This window comes from Hydra viridissima, unplaced genomic scaffold (assembly GCF_058129835.1).
Source record: "Hydra viridissima isolate aposymbiotic clone 2 unplaced genomic scaffold, HvirCarnegie_v1 scaffold_16, whole genome shotgun sequence".
NCBI classification, from domain to species: domain Eukaryota; kingdom Metazoa; phylum Cnidaria; class Hydrozoa; order Anthoathecata; family Hydridae; genus Hydra; species Hydra viridissima.
Genome location: NW_028324315.1, coordinates 6,170,056 through 6,191,585, shown reverse-complemented (window position 1 = coordinate 6,191,585; position 21,530 = coordinate 6,170,056). Strand labels below are relative to the sequence as shown.

The 21,530-nt window shown below is 29.3% G+C and overlaps 1 protein-coding gene across 3 annotated transcripts; it reads left to right on the top strand.

The window, feature by feature from the left end:
- The first annotated feature begins 116 nt into the window (after positions 1–116).
- LOC149877739 (uncharacterized) lies at positions 117–19,979 on the top strand. Of its 3 annotated transcripts, XM_090073489.1 has the most exons (13): positions 117–211; positions 950–1,107; positions 8,472–8,571; positions 8,704–8,898; positions 9,188–9,393; positions 10,871–11,121; positions 13,587–13,825; positions 15,254–15,295; positions 17,163–17,284; positions 18,169–18,199; positions 18,337–18,450; positions 18,839–19,002; positions 19,633–19,979. In XM_090073489.1, coding segments are annotated over exons 1-13 (1,836 nt in total). In that variant the 5' UTR covers positions 117–210; the 3' UTR covers positions 19,846–19,979. The 3 variants fall into 3 exon arrangements, with proteins under 3 accessions (XP_089929615.1, XP_089929616.1, XP_089929617.1); XM_090073490.1 differs by lacking the exons at positions 117–211; positions 950–1,107 and adding an exon at positions 6,293–7,834; XM_090073491.1 differs by lacking the exons at positions 117–211; positions 950–1,107 and adding an exon at positions 6,328–7,834 and having other exon boundaries at positions 9,188–9,385.
- Positions 19,980–21,530: the final 1,551 nt, after the last annotated feature.

The following is a 21,530-nucleotide window of genomic DNA, read 5'->3' as shown; positions in this document are numbered from 1 at the left end:
AAAAAAGGTTAGAAATTTTGGTTTGATTTTGATACCAGTTTCTAAGAAACTAGTCATGAATCTGAGGAATCATGCACAAATTTGTTTCGGAGTTAGTTTCTAACTATACTTTGTGTATTTATACTCAAGCAGTTCTCGTTAAGTTAAATTAAATCCTTCATCGGTTTTTTTATTTTGAATTTGCAGCCCAGCTGGAGCAAATACAAGTCAAGTAAGTATAAATATAAGCTTTATTAAAAAAACAAAAAAAAAACAGCTTCTTCAAGTGTCAATATTAGTTTAGCTATTTAAGAATTATTTTTTTTTTCATCGATGTGTATCTATGTTTTCATCTTTGTACGTGTAAAGGCCGTTTTTTTTTTTATTTTTAGCAATATATATGTACAGGGTCGTTTTTTTTTATTGTATCCCTCCCTCTCTGAACAACTCGGTGAAGCACTAAACTTTGTTTCCTCAGATTTTTCTCTAAGACAATATTTTCCCTTCGGATTCACTTTTTTGAGTACTATATGTCCTAATGTTTAAAACAATTTTCTAGAATCATCTTGCATTAATTTATAAAAAAAATTAGTTTTTGTAGTTTTTTTTTTAAAAAAAAGAAAATCTACTTATCTTTTACAAAAACTGAATAAAATTTATAGTTCAAGTTTTTAACAATTACAAGCATTTTAATTTTGGAATTTAATTTTTAGAACCTTAATACTTAATTTTGTGATGATTATATCATTTATAAATTGTATCACACCATTTAAAATTTAAAAATAAGTTCCTTTTTCAAATTCATTCAAAACCCGTTCATCAATCCATGCATTAAAATTTAATGCTGCAATTTTTGTAAGGCACTAGAACACTATTTATTATATTTACACTATTATTTATTGTGAGAAATAAATATTTATTGTGAGATCTTCGTGAAACTTATTAAAAACTTATAATTATCTATTTTCAGTGAAAATGAATTTGTTCAATGCGTTTGTCATATTGGTTGGATATATTGGCCAAGTTGTAATAGCAGATCCTGATCTAAGTCAAATCTTTGAAGAAGGTGTAAAGGAAATAAACAACTTGAAACAGTTACCAGGCGATATTGATCAACCAATTGAAATGGTAAATTTGTTGCTATTTTCAGTTGTTGCTATTTTTAGTTGTTTGAAATTTGTTGCTATTTTAGTTGCTGCGTACGTTTTGCTTAAATACTATAAGTAGCCAATTTTTTGCCAGGATCCTTAAAGTATTTTTTTATTTAAATGTTAAGCAACTTTTTTTCTAAATCGCGAACGTAACGTTTCGAAATTATTTCATGCAAATGTACAATACCAGATGAATAAAAAAATCATACTCAAATGACCACAGCTTGTCACCAAATATACAAATTTGCACAAAATTCCATAATAGTTAAATAACAAGATATTATGGTCACACACAAAAATAAGTAAAAGTAGGGATGTCCCGCATAGGATATCCGGCTAGATATCCGCGCCGAATTGGCATATTATCCGGTATCCGGCCGAATAATAGAACTATCCGGTTGATTATACCAGATGTTTCATGTATATCAATTTTAAGAAAAAAAAACTCAGTTTAACTATTGTTGCAGTCTTAAAGAAACACAGCTTAAACCTTGAAGCGAGGATCAGTAATGGTGAATAAAACATATCTTTCATTTGTAATATCCAGATTATCATGAGAAAAGAATCTCTTACTTAAAGGTGCTAAATGTTGTTTTGTTGTTTGAACTGTATTGTTTTTTGGTCAATTTTTGGTAAAAATTTTTGTAGAAAACTCATATTCGGAACTACTGTTGACAAACTACAAACTTCAAAACTCATAAACCTAGTAAGTTAATAAAAAGGCTTCAAAGTTTGTAGTAGATTTTCAATGAATTTCCAATCATTTGATGTGAATGTTGGCCGCTCATTATGATCAGCTAAAAATTTTGAAGTGCTTTTTTAAGTTCTGAGGTCGTTCTAACATTAAGTATGCGCAATTCCAACAAGTGGGGACATTTTGCGCTAAAAGAAGTGGTGCTTCATTTTGTTGGTGCTGCAATAACTTAAATTCTGATGAATGAAATAAATGGCCTGCTATTCTGCATGCTTTAACTAACAAATCTATCATTAATATTTGGGATAAAACTGCGTCCTTAATCACAGGCTGCAATAAAAGAATTGTGCAACGGACTGACATTGTTTGAACAAGGTTACTGCCTAGAGGCATATTAGCAGCACCATCTTTAAGTAAATTAAGTCATTTTGTTGAGTTAATTTCCAAGCTTTCAAACATTGATTAATTTTCCAGCTGTATTTATTCCTGTGTGAGATTCTTGAAAATGTGAAGCATAGAGAACAGCATGCTTGCGCTCTAGAAATGTTTCATGAGACAAGTAACAAGTCCAAATATCTGAATTGAAACTTATGTACTGTGATTTTGTAATTTCATTAAACACTTTTTTTCTTTATATCGTCATACAATTGAGGAAGTGCTTTCTCTGAAAAAAATGTCTGCTTGGGTTTAGGTATCTAGGCTGTAAATGAGCCATTAAACCAATAAATCTATCATCTTCAGTAATACTGAATGGTTGTTTAACTAAAGCAATCATCGTAGCTATTTTTATATGAATTTGCTTTGTCTTTTCATCATTAACATCCCATACCTTTTTTGATAGAATGCTTTCTTTGATAGACATTTGTTTTTTCATTTCACACATTTTCTTTACAATTGGCATGCTTTTCAACGTTCTTCTAGTGTTGAAGAAGTTAAAGAATCGATATTATTTTTTCTTTCCTCTTCATACAAATTAAAATGAAATTTTTTGGCGTGATTGTGCAGTGGAGTTGTGGAAAACGATTAGTGACCAGATTTATTAGATCCCCTGCTTATTTGCTTTCCACATGAAATACAAATTGGTGTCAATTCAGAAGGATCATTTATTTTAAAAAGCTTCCAAACAAAACTTTCCATTTTTAGAATGTTCAGCGTGGTGATATTTTATGATATTTTGCTTAATAAATTACCTATTCAATAGGTAATTTATTAAACCAAACGTACAATAGGTACTATTACAGGTTTTGTAAATGAAAACATCACTCGTTGATATAAATATCTAAAAATTATCCGACTAGATATCCGGGTGGATTATTTTAAATTACCGGTTTCCAGTGTCCGGCTAGATTTTTAAAAAAGTTAACATGGATAGCCCTAAACAAAAATTAGAAACACCGCTTTTTTTAAAATCTCTAAAAAATATCTCCAATGTCATATATCTCTCAACGATAAAACCACTACCATTTTAAATAAAGTCAATAATTTTCAGCGCTGCATAAAACCTAACCTAACTTTAACCATGCAACAGTTTGGTAAATTTTGAACTAAAAAAACATCAAATCAAAAAAAAGTTGGGAACAGCTGTGTTCCAAATAATAATTGTTAGTTTGAAAATATTCAGAAATGTATTATCTTGTTTTTGACAAAAAGTATTATTTTCTATATTTTAAGAGACACGGGACTAAGCCTTAAACAAAAAATAATTTTATTTTACAGACTTTTTCATCTTAAAACTTCAGACTTTTTCATTTTCAAATGGATTTTTTAAATAACGGGTACTTATATATATATTTTTTTGCACAATATCATTTCGAAATGATATTCGAAATAATTGCATTAAATTTATTCGAAGTAAATGCAATCAAAAAATGGGACTTGCAATTAAAGAATATTTTCAAAAAAATGAAAAATGACAACTTTTACTAAATTTTAGGATGATAAGGAAGATTCAGATGTTTCTTGACCGCAGATTCTCCACTTGACCTCATTATTTGTTTATAATGTCTGGTTGATTTAAAATAGTCTTCAAGTTTTCTTTTGTCATCGGCTTTGGCTTAAAGACGTCTATTATGTTTGTGCACCTGAAAATGAAATTGTAGCGCTGAGTTTCTTCTATATTGGTAGTTGGTTGTGGTGCTTATTAACGTTGGAGCTACAATTTCTTTCTTTAGGAAATACATACTTCATTTACTTTATATACTTTTCTTTAAGAACCAATTTTACCCCTCTGTCTCCCTGTTATCTCAGCTCCCTTTCAACCTTCTTCCTGGGCCCGTCAAAAGATTTGAACTTTGCCGGTTTTGCTACATCATTAGGTTTATTATTGACCTCGTCTTGGGAATTTTTAGCGTTTCAATGCTTGTTAGCCTTACGAACTTTTGATGCATCTAAATAACTATAAACTCCATCACAGGTACTAACAACAGTCTAGCTTCACATCTTCTTATATATTACATATTTGACTGCCTTTGATGAAAACTCAGAAAGCGTTGTGGCTGGTTTAAGTTCAGTTAAAGTCGAATACAGATTGGAGGATTTAATAACATATTTCTACTGCCAGGGAAGGGTCCTACACCAATTGTTATTGGAGTAGGGGCACAATGGAACAGAAATTTTTCATTTAAAATTTTGTAAAAGTTTAAAAAGATGTTTTTCATATTTGTTCGCACATGACTGCGACATAAGACTAACTTGTAAAGGATGAGAAAATAAACTCCTGATTTTTGAGAAAATGCCTCTTATTCGCTTCGGCCCTTGATCCACAGTACCCCTTGGTTATAACTTTTTCAAAAACAAACTATGACAGCTTTGCGGAGTGCAGAAGATTTTGATATCCAAACTGCAAATGACTAGTTCAGCTGGTTAAAACTAAGGGTCTGCGTATCATTTCATTTCCATATCGTTATCATTCCGATATGACATCGAAAAAAAAAATCATCGGAATGACGAAAGTTCCGGTACATACCGAGATTCGAATTAACTACAGTACCGTTAAAATTTTTATAACGATATTACATCGTATTCATTCCGATGACACTTTTTTTCCGATATCATATCGGTATGATAACGATATAGAAATGAAACGATACGCAGACCTTTAGTTAAAACAACGGTATTGACGGTAGGAGCACCCCACTCGAACTTACACGGCAACCGAACTTGAAATTGAGAAAATTGGAGTTACTTACTATATTCTTTAATAAATTTGTTGTCGATTTTCTTGAACCTTTGGAGACTGACTGTTACTTTTCAGCAATTAAGATATTCTGAAGCGTAATTAAAGAAAAAAATGTCATTTGGAAGTGGGAGAAAAAAAGGATGTGAGTGGGTGAAAGTTTGATAAGAACACAGTTAAACGAGATGATTGTAAACTGAAGATTAGTAATAAAGTGGAGGGTGTTCGTGCACACAGTGGCGGATCAAGGGGGGCTAGGGGGGGGGCTATAGCCCCGGGCCCCACAATTTTAGGGGCCCCGATTCAAAGTAAATAATTTTTTATTAACTCTGAAAATTAAATCTTTTACTAACTTAAAAGAGCCAAAGTTAAGTTTACTAAATTGTCTGAAAACAAAAGCACAAAAATAAAATAACTGTCAACAAAAACGCTGCATTATATATATTTTTTTCCGGTCTTTGATAACGAAGGAGCGCAACTACTTCTACAAAAAAAACTTAGCTCGTTTATTGAAAAAGACTATTCGGATAAGAACAAAAGAAAGGTAATTAAAAAATTGAGCAACGGTGAAAACCAAGTTGATTCTTTAAGCGTATCCGACAAGTTTCGAGTGAATACATTTTTTGTCATTATTGACAAACCTGTGACACAATTAACTATAAGAAGTGATGGTTACAACCATGTAAATAAGTTATTTGGATTTCTATCGAAGCTGTTAACTATTAGTACCATGGAATTGCAAATTAGCGCGAAAAAAATTGTAGACGTCTACTCAAATGATTTAGAAGATAGTTTCATATTTGAAATAGAACAATTTGTCACATTATTAAAGTTGCAGCCTCCGAGGTTTTTTTTCGCATAAAAAAGATAAATCTGAGACTGAAAACACATTGATTCCTCTGCATGTTTTAAATTGGATTATTGAAACCGATATTATTGATGTATTTCCAAATGTTTATATAGCATATTGCTTGTTTCTAACTATTCCCATAACAAATTGCGAGGCTGAGAGATCATTCTCTACTCTTAAAAGAGTTAAGAACATGCACCGATCAACAATGGTCCATAGTCGTTTAAGTAATATAGCAAGATTAACTATTGAGTCAAAATTATTAGAAACTTTGGATTTCAGCGATGTGATTGCAGATTTTGCGAGGAAGAAAAGCAGAAAAAAATCACTCAACTTAATTCAATAAAATAAATATAAAATTTGTATATAAATAAATAGTGATAGCGTTTTCAAGAAAGTCTTTGTTTTACTCATTTTTGTCGTTGTTAGTGGAACGGGGCCTCCTACTTTTAAATAGCCCCGGGCCCCGAAAAGTCTTAATCCGCCACTGCGTGCACATCTAGAAAAATGCACGAAAAGGAAGGGTAGAAAATATGAACAAGAAGATAATGTTGAAAGCTCAATGAATAGTAGTACTGTTGCTTCTAATGCTTCAGATATGTCGAAGGCATTGGTTTATGACTGTTTAATTTCCACTCCAACTCAAGCAGCTAAGCTCAAAGCTTCGAGTCTTAATAATTTTTTTGTCAGAACATCTACCTAGCAAAAAGATTCTTTAGATAAGTAGATTGCTGGCCTTTTCTTTGGCTCAAACCTATCATTTATATAAGTTGAGGGGACAGAGTTTCAAAAGCTTTGCTCACTTCTACAGCCAGGATATGTTCCAGCAAATCGCAATAAACTAGGAGAAGAGCTGCAGGATGATGTGTAAAATGATCTCTCAATTGAGGTCTGTAAAGAACTAGAGAGAATAACCACACTGATTTTCTGCCGAGATGGCTAGTCAAAGCATTCAGAATAATCCCATTATTCCCCACTCAGTTCCTAATGGAAAAAATAGTTAATTTCACAACATCGTTGCTTCTGAAGCAGAGAAAAGAACTGCAGATTATTGCATCACAGTATTCAATTAAGCAATTGTAGAGATAAAAACACATTACAGAAAAAATGTCTTTGCTATCTGCACAGATGATGAGGCCAAGATGGTGAATATTATATAAAGAGAGTAATCTAAAAGTTTTGATGTATGTGTGCATATATGACACAAATGCAGTGCTCATTATATGAGTTTGCTGGAAAAAGATATTGATAACACTGTCATCTTAAAGCAAATTGCAGAAATTCAAAAGCATTTTAGAAATGTTCATCTTGCCCATGGACTGTTAAAGGAGAAAAGAGAGGGCACACCACATTTACCCAATGAGACAGTTTGGAACAAACAAGTGCATGTTAAGAGGCTTACAAGTGGAACTATAGCACTTATTATTTGGAGGAGAGGGGAGAGAGAGAAAGGGTGAAGAGGGGGAACATGAAAAAAATACCCGCAAATATTGGGCAGTTAACTGATAACATTTGATTATATATGGAGAAGCTAGCAATCTTCTTGAACAAATGAAGATATTTGGGCGCTACCTCTCTTTCTCCCCCCTCCCCCTTAATTTTATGATTGATTATGATATAGAATTTTATGCTGATTAAGAATCGTATAAGAGCATAGGTCTCAACAGAATGGAAAGTGCTCTAAAATGAAGTTGAAAGTATGATAAATTGCTAATATTCGCCATCTTGAGTAAACTTTACGGTTGATTTTTTTCTCTAAAGCAAAATATTCCCAGCCTGGTTTTTATTACAGAAAAATGTCAAGAAGACTCTTGTTTGATGCTGTTCACATCTGAATGACAGATACCACTACCTTGATAAGTAGATGGCATTAATAGATCCATTACACAAAAACTCAGATGAGGAGTGGCTGGTGGAAAGAGACCCAAACTTCATTAGTTTACTTTATAAGCTAACTCTCAAGGACCAGGAAATGTTCCCTAAAGGTATGTTCTTGTGTTCTCTCCAGACAAGTCTTACCCCATCTCAATGATGGACAGTTATTAAAAAGAAATAAGTTTGTGTCTCCGAGTTTAGTAAATTTTTTGCATCTCTGCACTCCTAACCAGCTACTTCAACCTTCATTGAGAGGTAATTCTCAACATTTGGGCAAATATTAGGTAACAGTTGGGTTCAGATAAGGCAATAGAGCTGTTAAAGATCTACAAAGCTCTCCATAACCCTGATGATTAGGCAAACAATTTTGAAAATAAAAAAATACAAATAAGTGAATAAATTGGCAAATAGCTAACAAATAAACCATAGTAAAATCTGAATTAAATGAACTCTGCCTAAAAAATGGATATCTGTAAAACAAAAGTATTAGCATGTTTTTAGTTCACCTAGGAGAGAAAAGTGAGTTTTCAAAAACTTTGAAAATGTGACTCACATTTTGAGATATTTTTTAGAAAGTAATGCATAAATGCTTTTTAACAAAAATGAATGTATTTTGTAGGAAAGCAATGGCTGGCAATGCTGTAATACACTTTATACTCTATAACTTGAATTATTTAAAAACTTTATGTCCAATTGGATTACTTAGCTTAAATCGGAAAATAACTATGTTGTTGCAACCTTTTTTAGGATGACTCTTCAGCACTGATGTCTGACACTGATATAATGATAGATGAACTCAACAAAGCATATGGTAGTAAAAGTTCTGAAAAAATGAAACAGATGATTGGTAACGTAACTATTTAATAAATTATATCAACTCATTCAGAGGCATATAGTGTTTTTTAGAAGAAAGGTTTATACTTTTGAAAAGTAATACAAAATTTAGATTTTTTAAGCATGTAATAATGTACACTTACAGGTTTGGTTAAACAAGTCAAAAATGGTCTAACTGATATTAAAACTGGAATTAACAGTCAAAAATGGCTCAAAATTGTGAATGTTGGCTTAAGTGTCTTATCTTTTCTGGCAAAGAATACTGGTGATGCTGGTATTTTTTTTAAAGCAATACATTCTGCTCTTACAATTGGCTTAAGTTTTTTTGGAATAAAAAAAGGTTTGTTTTATTGCATTTATGGTAAAAATCTATACTGAAATATTTAACTAGCTTCAAAATATCAAGAATTTCTACTATCAACATTAATATAAAAAATTAAATCTCATAGTTATCTCAAAAAAAAGTTAAGACTTATAAACATTTTGTTTTTGGGTCAAATTTCTTTAAATGTGAAATAATGGCCCAAATGTTTTTTTAAGCAACTAAATATTACTATATAAGAGGTGAAAGGTTGTGAAGCATATTCTAAAAAGTGATTACTAATCTGATTGTTGTTTTTTTCTTGAAGAAAAATCGCAATCAACACTCATATTGGAGGGTTTTCACCAAGCTCTTTTACAACAAAAATTTGATGACAGAGCAAAAAAAACTTTAGAATATCTACAGGGGATTATGGAAACTAATCGGAAAATTGAAGTTCTTATAAAAGCTGAAAGTGATTTAAACACGATTAAAAAGATTGTGAAGAGTAGCATTGATGATAAAAGTTCAGTGGTAATTTATTGTTAGTAAAGAGATTTTTTAATAAATTATGTAAAGTCAAGTTACTTTAAAGTTCCAAACAAGAAGACAACACATATACAAAGCCTAATAAACCATTTCAAACATGGTCAATCTTCTTCATTATTGTATATGTATTATTCACCAGATAAACTGAAGATTTATCCAGATGTTGGTATGACTATATAAACATACCTTTGTATTGATTGTTACATATAATTTATAACATTTACAAGGACTAACAAAAAAAAAAAAAAAAAAAAAAATCAAATTGATATGTAAAAATTGCATAATTTAAAATCTTTTAATATCAGGAATATGTATCAAGTTTTTACATATGGAAAGTTTTCTTTTTTTGATTGTTCTACTTTTTTTTAAAAAAAAGTTAGAAAAGTCAGTTTTATCTCCAATATCTTAACTTTATTATTATTGGAATTAAGCAAATACTGTAAGGGCTTATTGATTAGGTGTTCAGTTATGATTAGATTTTTGATGACTTTATTCTAATTATGTATCACTAAAAAAGAAAAAAAACATTTTAGATCATTTAGTTAAATAAAAAAATCTTCACTAGTTTAATGCTTATCAAACTTCCTTAAATGATTACACTGCATAACAAAATCAAACTTTTTCACTGTTCTTGGGTTTAAATTTTGTTTTCTTATTTCCTTATACCTTACATTTTGTAATTTATCTGTTTTATAGAAGGCTCATGATATACAAGCAGTGTTCAATAAGCTTTGAGAAAGGTTTAGAACTGTAAACATTCTTCAGACGCATTTAGAATGTTCCTCAGTTTTCTCGGATTTTCAGGAGTCTTTTAGAGCTTTCTTGAATTTTTTTGGAACTGTCCTGTTGCATTCATATAGGTATAAAATTACAAGTATTTTAAACCAACATTTCATTGTTTTAATTGCTGAGTAGTGATTCACTAATTAATGGTTGCATAGGAATAACAAGTTAGATGACATCAAGAGGTTGCTTGCAACCAGCAGATGCATTTTGCTATGTCTGTGCATACAGCAAAAGGCATCTGCATCTGCTCATTTTTTCCAAGAGAAGAATGAAGAATTACTCTGTGTTAGGCTTATAAAGCATATTTCAACATGCTTGTCAGTTGTAAGAGAAGCCCTGGACACTTCATTTCATCGTGGAATTTTCAAATAACTCTTGAAGATTTCTAGTTCAATGTTGTTGTAGATATCAGTGTATTATTTTGTTAAATTTTAATGATTTAACACAAATTAATAAAGTTGGGATTAAAGCAACCTTTACAATTTTTAATGTTTAACTAATGATATCTCTAATGCTGATAGGCTGGTATAGAGGAGAAAAAGTTTATCATTTCAAGAACTTGGCTATAAAGAAAAAAAAGACATTATTGTGCTTCATTAAAATAAAGTTTTTTTTAGCTTGTTTTTTAATTAGCTTTAAATTTTTTTCTTTTAACTTAATCTTGTTCCATTTCTAGGTCATCTTGACTGGTTTACAATTCGATATTCAAGAAGTTTGTAAAACTAGCAATTGTGCGCAATGTCTTTTTCAAATTCAAGAATATTTAGTTCTATCAGTTCAAAAGCAAATGTTTATCCTTCAAATCATTGGGCTGTATGAAAGTCTTTCTAAAAGCTCACTTGAGTCTAATATGTTGATACCTATTGTTCAGCAGATGGTGCAGAATGATGAACTAATGATAGATTATTTACTAAAACCAATGATAAGGTGAGCAGTCAATAAATTGATTTTTATTATTAGTCTGCTTGAGTTTCCTCCATAATTAAAACAATAAGTTCAAAAAAAATGTAGTTCACCCAATATTCATTGATTGCTTGAAATTATTGAAACATGAAATTATGACCAAGCTTTCGTTTGCACTATTAAAAAAAAGCATGATATAAAAGCTTGAGTCAGATATTTTAGAACAAACAAAGCAAAAGAATATAATACTGTTAAAAGAAAAAAGAAATTTTTCAGATTAAAATGTTTAGAAAGTTTCAGATAAAAATTCTACTCTGCCAAAATTATTTGTGATTTTTAATTTTTTGTTTTATTGTTTCAAAATAGAGATTAGAGGAAGAGACACAAAGAACACTTTATCTTTAAACCATGCTTAAATGCTATATGAATTTGCATATACATGTAAAGTGTTCACTAAAAACTAATTCAATGCTCACCAAATAAATTGCAATTAATTTAAACTATAAACAGTAATAGCAAACAAAATTTATCAAAACAGTGATAAAAACTCAATTGTGAAAAATAAATCAAGATAGTTAAGTTTGTCACTAACCTAAAGTTAAACTGTATGATTCACTTGTGTCTAATTGAAGAATGCAAACTAATTTTAACAAGAACATACAAGCTATTAATGAGGTACAAATCATCTAATAGTTAACAAGGAATTTGATTTATTATGCACTCCAGACACCAAAAAGCATAAACTCCTATTTATTCCAATTAATAAATTAGGATACACATCACAACACATTAATATTGTTTATTATCAAAGTATATAGTAAGCTCATATGAACATGATGAGTATTTACTCAGACCAAATTTATAAAGCACACTTTAAATTATAATAAATTAGTATTTGTATTAAGTATTTGTTTGAAAAGAAATCGGTAATCTAAAAAAAATCACAGCAAGCACCAGTTTAAAAAGAAATGCACCTTTGACTAGTGTCAGGCAAAATCAACATGTTTAACATACTTAAAAAATCATGATTGCATCCAAGACACTGCAAAAATCAGCTTTTTTTGCAGTGTCTTGGATGCAAGTGACTGTCTGATGTAGTGGTATATATGCAACATAAAGATTTAAAAAGGAAATAATGTACTCTACACTATGAAGTAGAGTGTTTAAAATCTTATGTTTAAAATGAAACTGACTTTTCATAATCTTAAATTTACATTCCAGAGAATCATGTATGAAAAACTCTGAAAACATTGAAAATGACAGGTGACATCCAATGTCATCCAGGATTGGGAAAGTAAAAAAAAACTATGTAGGGCAAGAACAGTCCTATATTTTGTCAAGAATCAACCTAAGGTTATGTTGTGAACTTACCAAAACAGTTATAAAGATTTTACTTGGGAGAAACATTAATGTTTAGGCAGGCAATAGAAATCTGATGCTAATGGTCAGAGATAGGCTCACAATAGTAAGGTAGTGTAAAGAGAGAAGTAACTGATGTAATAAATAGGAAAAGTGAAGTTTCTGTTAAAAGGTTTATATTTAAAAAATATAGTAATCACTGTCATGCCAAGGTTGCAAGCTGGTGTTAGGAGTGGTGGTATTTGGAGATGCTTTTATTTTAATGGAGTAGGTTTGTGTAATATCTATAAAGGTCAAATTAACTAACACACCTATATACAGGGTGAAATTAAAAAAAAACCTTTAAAAAACATACAAAATGTGCCACAAACGTTTGGTGCATCTGGTCTGGATCCAGTAAAACTGAATAAACACTGGAGTGCAAAAGATTTAGGCCTTATGGCAGAGGCCACATTTCAGGAGTCCAAACATGAAGAATTTCATTTTTCAAGGAATTAATGATGTTGTGATCATTGTACTGGTACCAAGTCCTACTGAAAAGTCCAGGAACACCCTTTAATCTTTTCCTTGAGCCAGAAGCTTGTAGGTGTATGTAAGTGACTGAAAGACTTTCCACAAAAACCAGAGGTGTTTTTGAACTGTGCATGTATTCACAAAATCCCTATTGTCTATTCTCAATAAAATAGACAGTAGGGATTTCTTGATCATTCATGAAGTCTCCTTTGCCTCCTCACTGCTCTGGTTATATATATATATATATATATATATATATATATATATATATATATATATATATATATATATATATATATATATATATATATATATTTATTAAGATTACATTACAATAAATGTCTTATTTTCAAAAAGCTTATCATAATTAAATTTTTTGTAAAAAAATAGTAAAGGAGTTGTGCCCTTTTGAACTCAGCATAAATGTTTAGTGATCATTTTTATTCATGTCATAAGGAGTTTAACATTGTAATTCCCATAGAAAATTACAAAAGTGTGAAAGAAAATACTCTATTTAGTATCTAAATTTATAATTCTTAAAATTTTGTCAAAGAAATTGCATCTTAAAATTTTTTTTAAACATGAGTTTTAATATACATTTTTCTTTTCCTTATCAGAAATTCTTTGACATGCGCAGTCCAGTACTACAGCTATCCTGGAGAATACCCATTCATTGATAACTACCTGAAATGGTTTTTGGAAAACTTAAATGATGATAAAGATAATAAATGGCATCTTGTTTTTGGCAAGGAGTATAATCTGAAAGACTATGGCACTTTATACTTAAAGAAATTACCATTTGGCGATGCTAAAAAATATACCTGGCTGAAAAAACTCAAATCATTGTTTATTCCTCGTAAGCTTTTCCAATCTCTTTTCAAGAATTATTTTTAATATTAATTTCAGTAAAGTTGATTTAATTGTTTGTTTTTTTTTCAAAAAACATTTGGTGTTGAAATTTTTAGTATTAATTATGTTTTATCTTAATGTTCTTTTTACTTTTTGTTAAATTTGAATATAGAAAGGATAAAAATTTAGTGTTATTTAGTTGAAATAGTTTGTTACTGCTCCTTTGCATTCAATAACTTGAAATATTCTTGTTGGCATACTTCCAAACAAATTTTCCATAACTCCAGTTTCCATTTTTCCTAACACTCAGATACAGTTACTTTCAGAGTATCTATGCTATGATGTTGTTTATTATTTTCATAAATTTGTCTCACAATGATGCCCACACATTTTCCACAGGATTCGGATCAGGACTTTAAGCTGACCACCAAATCAAATCAATCTTAGCTTTAAACCATGCTATCACATTTAGCTTGGGTGCCTCATTTATTTTAGTTCGAACAATAGTTATACTTCATGATTAGCCCATCTAATTGTCAGTCTACTAATATTGAGCGCTAATTCTGACTTAACTTGAGACAAAGATTTAGTTGATTTGATACCAATCTTGCAATTTGATATCTCTCTCAAACAGAGTTTCTTTTGCTTTGGTTTCTTTATATTTTTCCCATATTCTATAAGATTTTTCAAGAACTCTCTGATAAGATGCTCTGATCTATTGAGTCTCCTGGCAGTTTGCCAATTTAAGAGTTTTTGCATGTAAGGCTACATATTTGTCTTTTTCTCATTGGCTAGAGCATCTCCATGGGGGGTATTCAATCACTAAAAATCACTTAAACTGAAATTAAGTGTTGAAAACTTTGTTAAAACTTTTTTACTAAAACTATGTCTATGTGACTGTTTAATTTTACAAAAACAAATCCTGTTATTAGATTCTTAGTGTGCTTTCTATTCTTTCAATGAAGTTTTGACTAAGCACCCATTTTTTCAATATCAGATTTTTTTATATTAGTAATTAAGTTTTATTTTCATACTTCTATTTCTTTTCAGCAGTTTTCAAGTCCCCTTAACAGTTTCCAAATAAATTTTCCAAATAAATAAACTTTTAATGGGATTTTCATTCAATATTCAAAAATATTTTTTTATTGGAATATTATGATTTAAATGAAATTCAAGTTATCCATAAGAAAATCTTGCCAAGTAATGGGAAATATTAAATTTGAGAAACAAAAGGTCGAGTCAACTGATGTTTGAGCTCATGAGAAAAGTTTTATATAAATATTTAGAAACTTTAAAAGATTAGAATTTTGGTTAGACAAAAGTTAATCTATGATCCAAAGATAAATATGTTGATGAGTTTTGCTGTCCTTTTGCTATCTTTTTTTAACTTATCTGCATTTTTTTTTCTTTAAATAAAATTTTAATTTTGTTTTAGCTAAGCATGAGGTTAGCATAACAACTGAGGCTAAAGGAGAAGGTAAATTAGCTATATGTATATATATATATATATATATATATATATATATATATATATATATATATATATATATATATATATATATATATATATATATATATATATATATATATATATACTTTTATTTTGGCAAGACTTGTATTTTTCAATGTATAGTGGGTTGTTTTCTGGTTTTTAGATAGCACAACTTTCTTTTCAGATTCTGAAATCCAATCACTAACAATTTCATGATTAAAAATTCTAAAAGCAATACCAACTAGCCTAATATTTAGCAAATAGTTTATTTGAAAACTTGTAACAGATCCAAAACAATAATCAATGCTCAATAAATACCTTAAAAGAAAAAAGCTCTAAAATACCCTGAGAGCAAAAATCTCATCAGAAAATCAGTTAGAAGTTTTTACCAAAAAAAAAACAAAACACAGGTTAAAGAGGTTGTTTATAAATTAAACCATTGAATGAATGGAAAAGTTTTATCTTAGTGTCATCAGAATTCCGAATGGACAATTTTTGACAGTGCTATGAATGCATTTGTCAAAAAAAAACAAATTAGCCAAAAAGGTCAGCTACAAAAAATATTTCAAAAACAGCCATAAACATCAGAATTGAGGGAAAAGTATTTCACTTATAAACTGGTTACAATTACAAACCAGGTAAGTGTAAAAATAAAAAAATACATTTAATGACTTCTGGTCTCCAAAGTCTTCATTCCCATTTAAAAAAGTATTATTGTGAGAAAATACATGAGCTGGGTTTGAGTTAACCTTGAGCTTTATTCACACAGCATTCATCTGGTTTTATGCATTCTCAAACTTGTATAAGCAAGTTTGAATGGAAATCCACATTATGATAGCAATTTAAGTTGAAAGCTTTAAGGTTATAATTTCTTTTTACATTTACAAAAAAAAAAAAAAAAAATTCATGTATATTTTTTTTAAAAAAAAACAGCTCATTTATTATTAATTTTGATAACAACAAATTTGAACTACTCTGTTCTTTTTTACTGTATGTTATGTATGTTATTACAAATTTGATAAATCAGTTAATAAATGTACCACACAATTCTGTGGAGAAAACTCTGTGAGAAAAATGTTTATTTATGTTAATAATTATGAATCATTTCCAAAATACCAGTCAACTTAAAAACTCTTAAAATTTTTTCAACCTGTTTTTTTTTCATGGTTAACATATTTTGAATTTATGTTTTGTTACTACAACTAAACTAGGTAAGGCTAAATAACTACAATCATAAGATAATATGTCTTGGTTTATAACATTTAAAAACAGAAACTTGAAACAGTTTTTTTTTATGATGTATTTAAGTATGTCTTTTTATATTCTAAGTCCATTTGTGTAAGCAAACATGCTGTAACATTTGAAAACATAATCTTAAGAATTGGAGAAAATATCAAATTTTAGATTTTGCATAAAGTTATTCTTTTTCCAGCAATTGCAAAGTTCATTTTATTTAATGATTTCAGTTCCAGCAGTTTCCCTTGCTGTGAATCTGTGATTTTTTGAGTCAATGAAGTATTGCAAATGTTAATAAATTAGTAGCTCAAGATACGGGGGTCTCATATTTGGCCCATTTCTAGTTTTGGTAAATTGTACAACTCAAATTTGCTGTTTTACAGCTAAACAATTAAGAAAAGTGTACGAAATTAATTTTTCTTGTATACTTATCATTGTGGTACTAGATTGTAATGCATTCTATTTTTAGCTACTTAAATCTTTTAATTGTTCTTAATTATAAAGTTACAGTTCTTAATTAAATTATTATTTCTCTTAAGTAATGTTAAAAAAGTCCTATCTTTTTTTTAAGTTGTTTTAAACTGTTGAATGTTAAATATTTTTTATCTTTATTTAGTGTACTTGTTTAAAGGTCCAACAGTTGTTAACCTTAAATATAAATCCTATACAAAAATATTAACTACATATAAAAAAGAGCTTAACGGAGAATACATTCGAGGCTGCTTAGAATATTTTATGGTAAAAAAAAGTTTCATTTTTTCTTTTTTTCAAAAGCTTTGTTATTTGTAAAAAGTACTTCAACAGCTTTTATCTTTTCCAGTTATATTAATTTATATTAATTGCTGTATTTTTTATGTGCCATTAGCTGCATATAGATAAGATATAAATGATTTTAATACTATACATAGTATACTAATTTATGCTATATTATATATTACAATATATATTATATTAATTTAGTTGCTATTTTTTTTACGTGCCTTATAAATAATATTAATGATATGCATAATATACTGTAATATGTAATAATATATAATAGTGTATAATAATATACATAAGATATAAATAATATTGATCTCAATGTTTGTTTTTTTGTTTTTTTTTTCTTTCAAGAAAATATGGCATTCTATAAAAGGAATGAGAATTATCTTCTGCCTTAAAAGTAAAATACAAAATTTTCATTGATTTTATAAAAATAATTGTCATGTCTGAAAGAAGAATTCTGGTGTTTTTCTGAATGCAAATACTAATTTAGACTTAAGAGTAAAAAGTTATCATTAAATTGCTAACTAAAGCACTTAAAAAGCGTTTAAAAAAATGACTTTAGAATTTTGTATTAAACTTCTATGGTTATAATTTCTTTTTTTACAATTACATTTTTTCTCTTAAAAATTGATATTGTATAAAAAAAACAAAACAGTCAATTGTAGTGGCATAAGTTGTTTGTTTATCTGAAGCACTAATCAAGTATTATTTTTAAGTCTAATTTTTGACTGAGTTTGTAAACTTTCATTAATTTTCTCAACAATCGCACTGACAAAATTTAATTCCTTTTTCTGAACTTTTTAAAAAGAATTATTTGTAGTTCTTGTTTAAAGAGCCATTTATTCTTATTTTTTAAGGCTGGTCCTTGTATTCAAGTAGATCCTAAAGGTTCGTTTTCTGCATTTTTTTTTGGTAAATAAAATCTTTAAATCTGAATTTATTCTCAAAAAGATATCAAATTATAGTTTATAGTTTTTTTCCTATTTACCGAGGTAGTTATTTGCAAATAAATTTTTTTAATTAAGATACGGAAATGGATATAGCAAGACATTTCAAGCCAAGATCCCTGTATATTCCTCCTGGCATAAACCTAACAATAGAAGCACAATATAAAAAATTTATTAGTAAACCGGAGAAAAGTAAGTAATTCTTCATATATTACAATTTCTTAAGTTTTGGTTATTCAATATTAATACCGATTACAGATTTCAACTGCACTGCTCAATAAGGGATAAAATTTTATCGTTTTTATCGTATTTATCGTTCTACACCATTATCGTGAATGTGTAAAAATACGCTCCGGCATGTGATCTTTCCGCATACATTTCGTTGCATGTGACAATTTTTCATCCAACACTTGAATTCATCTGAATTATTTTAGAAGCATTGAAATCTGAAGAAGCATTGTTTTAGAAACAAGTTTTTTTCTCTCCACTTCAAAGTACGAAGAAGTTTCGTATTTAGACAGGCTGGTGTGTTTATGTAATTGAAGAACTTTTAATATACTTTTTTATTTTATTTTTTAAGGACTCTATGAAGGCATACACGGACCACTTACGATGGGATATATTTGTGAGAGAAACACGAAAATTTTATCCTTACAAAAAAATGAATTAGTCAATCAAGAAAATGAAATCAAGATATGTACCAAACAATATTTTCACGGATGGTGTGACTACATTGACAAAAATGTAATTAATTTTAATTCTTGCATCTGTTTTCATGAACAGCCAAAGCCTATTTACAGCAGGAACGATCAATTAAATCTTTTATTTTTTCAAATTTTTAAACAAATTGGAGTTTAATAAAAATCATATTTTTATTTCAAGTCAGAAATTGGTATAGGCCAACTTTGGAGATATTTTGTTCGGGCCCGTAAATAAGAGAGATTTTATCATTTCACACCATGAATATAAAACAAAATATAAAACAAAATAAAACAAAATAAAACAAAATAAAACAAATATGTTATTATCACAAAGTTTATAAAACGTTTTTGTGATTACGTTATTATTTTTAAACAGATAACCCAATTGCTACTAGCCATAAAGTTAGGTTCCAATTGTCGTATTTGAGTAAATTATTTGTGTAATTTACTTAATACGATAAAAATTTGAGTAATAAAAACGGTGGGTTTTAAAAGCAATATAAGTATCGATATGAATTTAGCATAAGCCAATCATACTGTTTCACAAATAACTTCAGCTATTAATTGCTTTAAATGTTAATCTATGTTTATTACATTTATTTTGTTTGATAGTTTGTTAATATTATATTATTATAATATTGTCCAACGATTGCTATTTTTATTTAAAACTTAGGTGGTTGGAACAAATAAAATTCATTCATGCGTGTGGAAAAAAATACAAAGCTACTATATTCCAGAATCCTTGAGATTAAAAGTGGAACTAGAAAATTCCTTAGTTCTAAATTTGTTTAAAACAAAAAAAGAAAAAGATCTACCCGGCGATAACGCAGAGGAAAAGGCTACAAGTCTTAAGGGCATCGTTGGAATTACAGTTGAAACATATTGATAAATGCTTAAAGAACTTTTATGTTTACTGGTCAAAAATCGGAAATCAGTTGTAATTTTGATTTCAGTTCATTAATTCAAACCACTCATAAAGTTCTTACACATTTTTATGTGTATTAAATTTACATAAATTTATTTGTAGTTGTTTTACTTATGCTTGTTTAAGTTTGCTTTTTCTCATCTGTCTTTATCTACAATCTATCTAAAATTTCCTACTGCGTCTGCGGTCGGCATCTCCTAGGTAAAGCACTTTTTGAGAGACCTCTCCAGTTTGTACAAGTGTTCTTATGGTGATGGGTGGAAGTGAATTCATAGCCTTCGTAATTTGTTTGTTCTGATTTGTTGGTCTGCTCGCATAAAATATCCGTAAAAAGTAAATAAACGTAATTTTTAAACTAAAGTTTTTATGCTTTTAAAATGCATATTCATGTTCTCTTGATCATCTTCGTTCTCAAGAAAAGGCTTGCCATTGATAAGTTTTTTTAATTTTTGTAAATCTTGATCTATGTGATCTATGCAATCTTTTGATTTAGAAGATTGGTGACAACCTTTTTAAAATGTTTTGTACGAAAATTTCACAAAAATCAACCTTTACTTCAGTAAGATTTAGTAACGGTAAAAAATGGCAGAAGTCCAACGCTCAAACGAGGCAAAAGATTTTATGACCAAGGTCAGGACTGAACTTCTGAGAAACATTCTACTAGAACAATTAGAACCTATTTCAAGGAAACTAATATATTTAAGGTCAAACCCAAGTATTGAAAAAAGTTCAGGTTGCAATTACAAAAAAATGGAAGATGTGTTAGAGCATCCCGCCATCGGAAATTGCGTAAATGCGTAAATTCCGATGTGAGAAATAGTTTATAAAGGTGACTCCGATATGATACGATGGTGAGGAACGGTATCACATCGGAGGTGCGATGTAGTCCGAGGCCGATGCGGAGAATTTTACGCACTCTCCGATATATTTCCAGATTTACGCATCATCGTACGATAATTTCGCGTAATTTCAAAATCGTATTTACAATGTAAACAAGTAATATTGTAATATTTCCGATGTATTTATCTATAATTACGAGGTTTTCGCAAAATTACAGGAAAATTTTGCAAACCACCACAAACTTTCGTAAAATATCAGAAAATAAAAAGATTAAATCTTTTTTTTTTTTACATTTTATTTACATTTCGCAAACCATCAAAAATCATTGTAAACACATCGGAATATTTTCTTTTTTCATTTAATTTATATATTATTACAAAAATTTATCAAATAATTGATTCAGATGATTAGTTTACACCACTGTGGCTGTCATATATTTCATCCGGTACATCTATTGTTTACTTGACGCATCATATACATGAAATGATGGATTTCTTCTTAATTGAGGGTTTAAAACTTTTAACTTTTTTCTGGCTGGTGGACATGAAGTAGTCTGAGTGTGAGGCCTTTTTTTAGCTTGTGTGAAAGTGGTTTTTTTTAACCCAAAACCTCCAGCTTAAGGTTCTTGTAATGATGCTCTTGGGGTTGATGGTAACTGTGTTTCAGCCTGAGTTTCAGTGGGTTCAGATATTTCAACTGGTGTAGGTGGAGCACCAGGCTCATCATTACAATTTTTGACCCAGTACTTGATACTTGCTTTGACCTGTGAATAATTCTCTTTAATAAAAACTAACATTTTTAGTGTT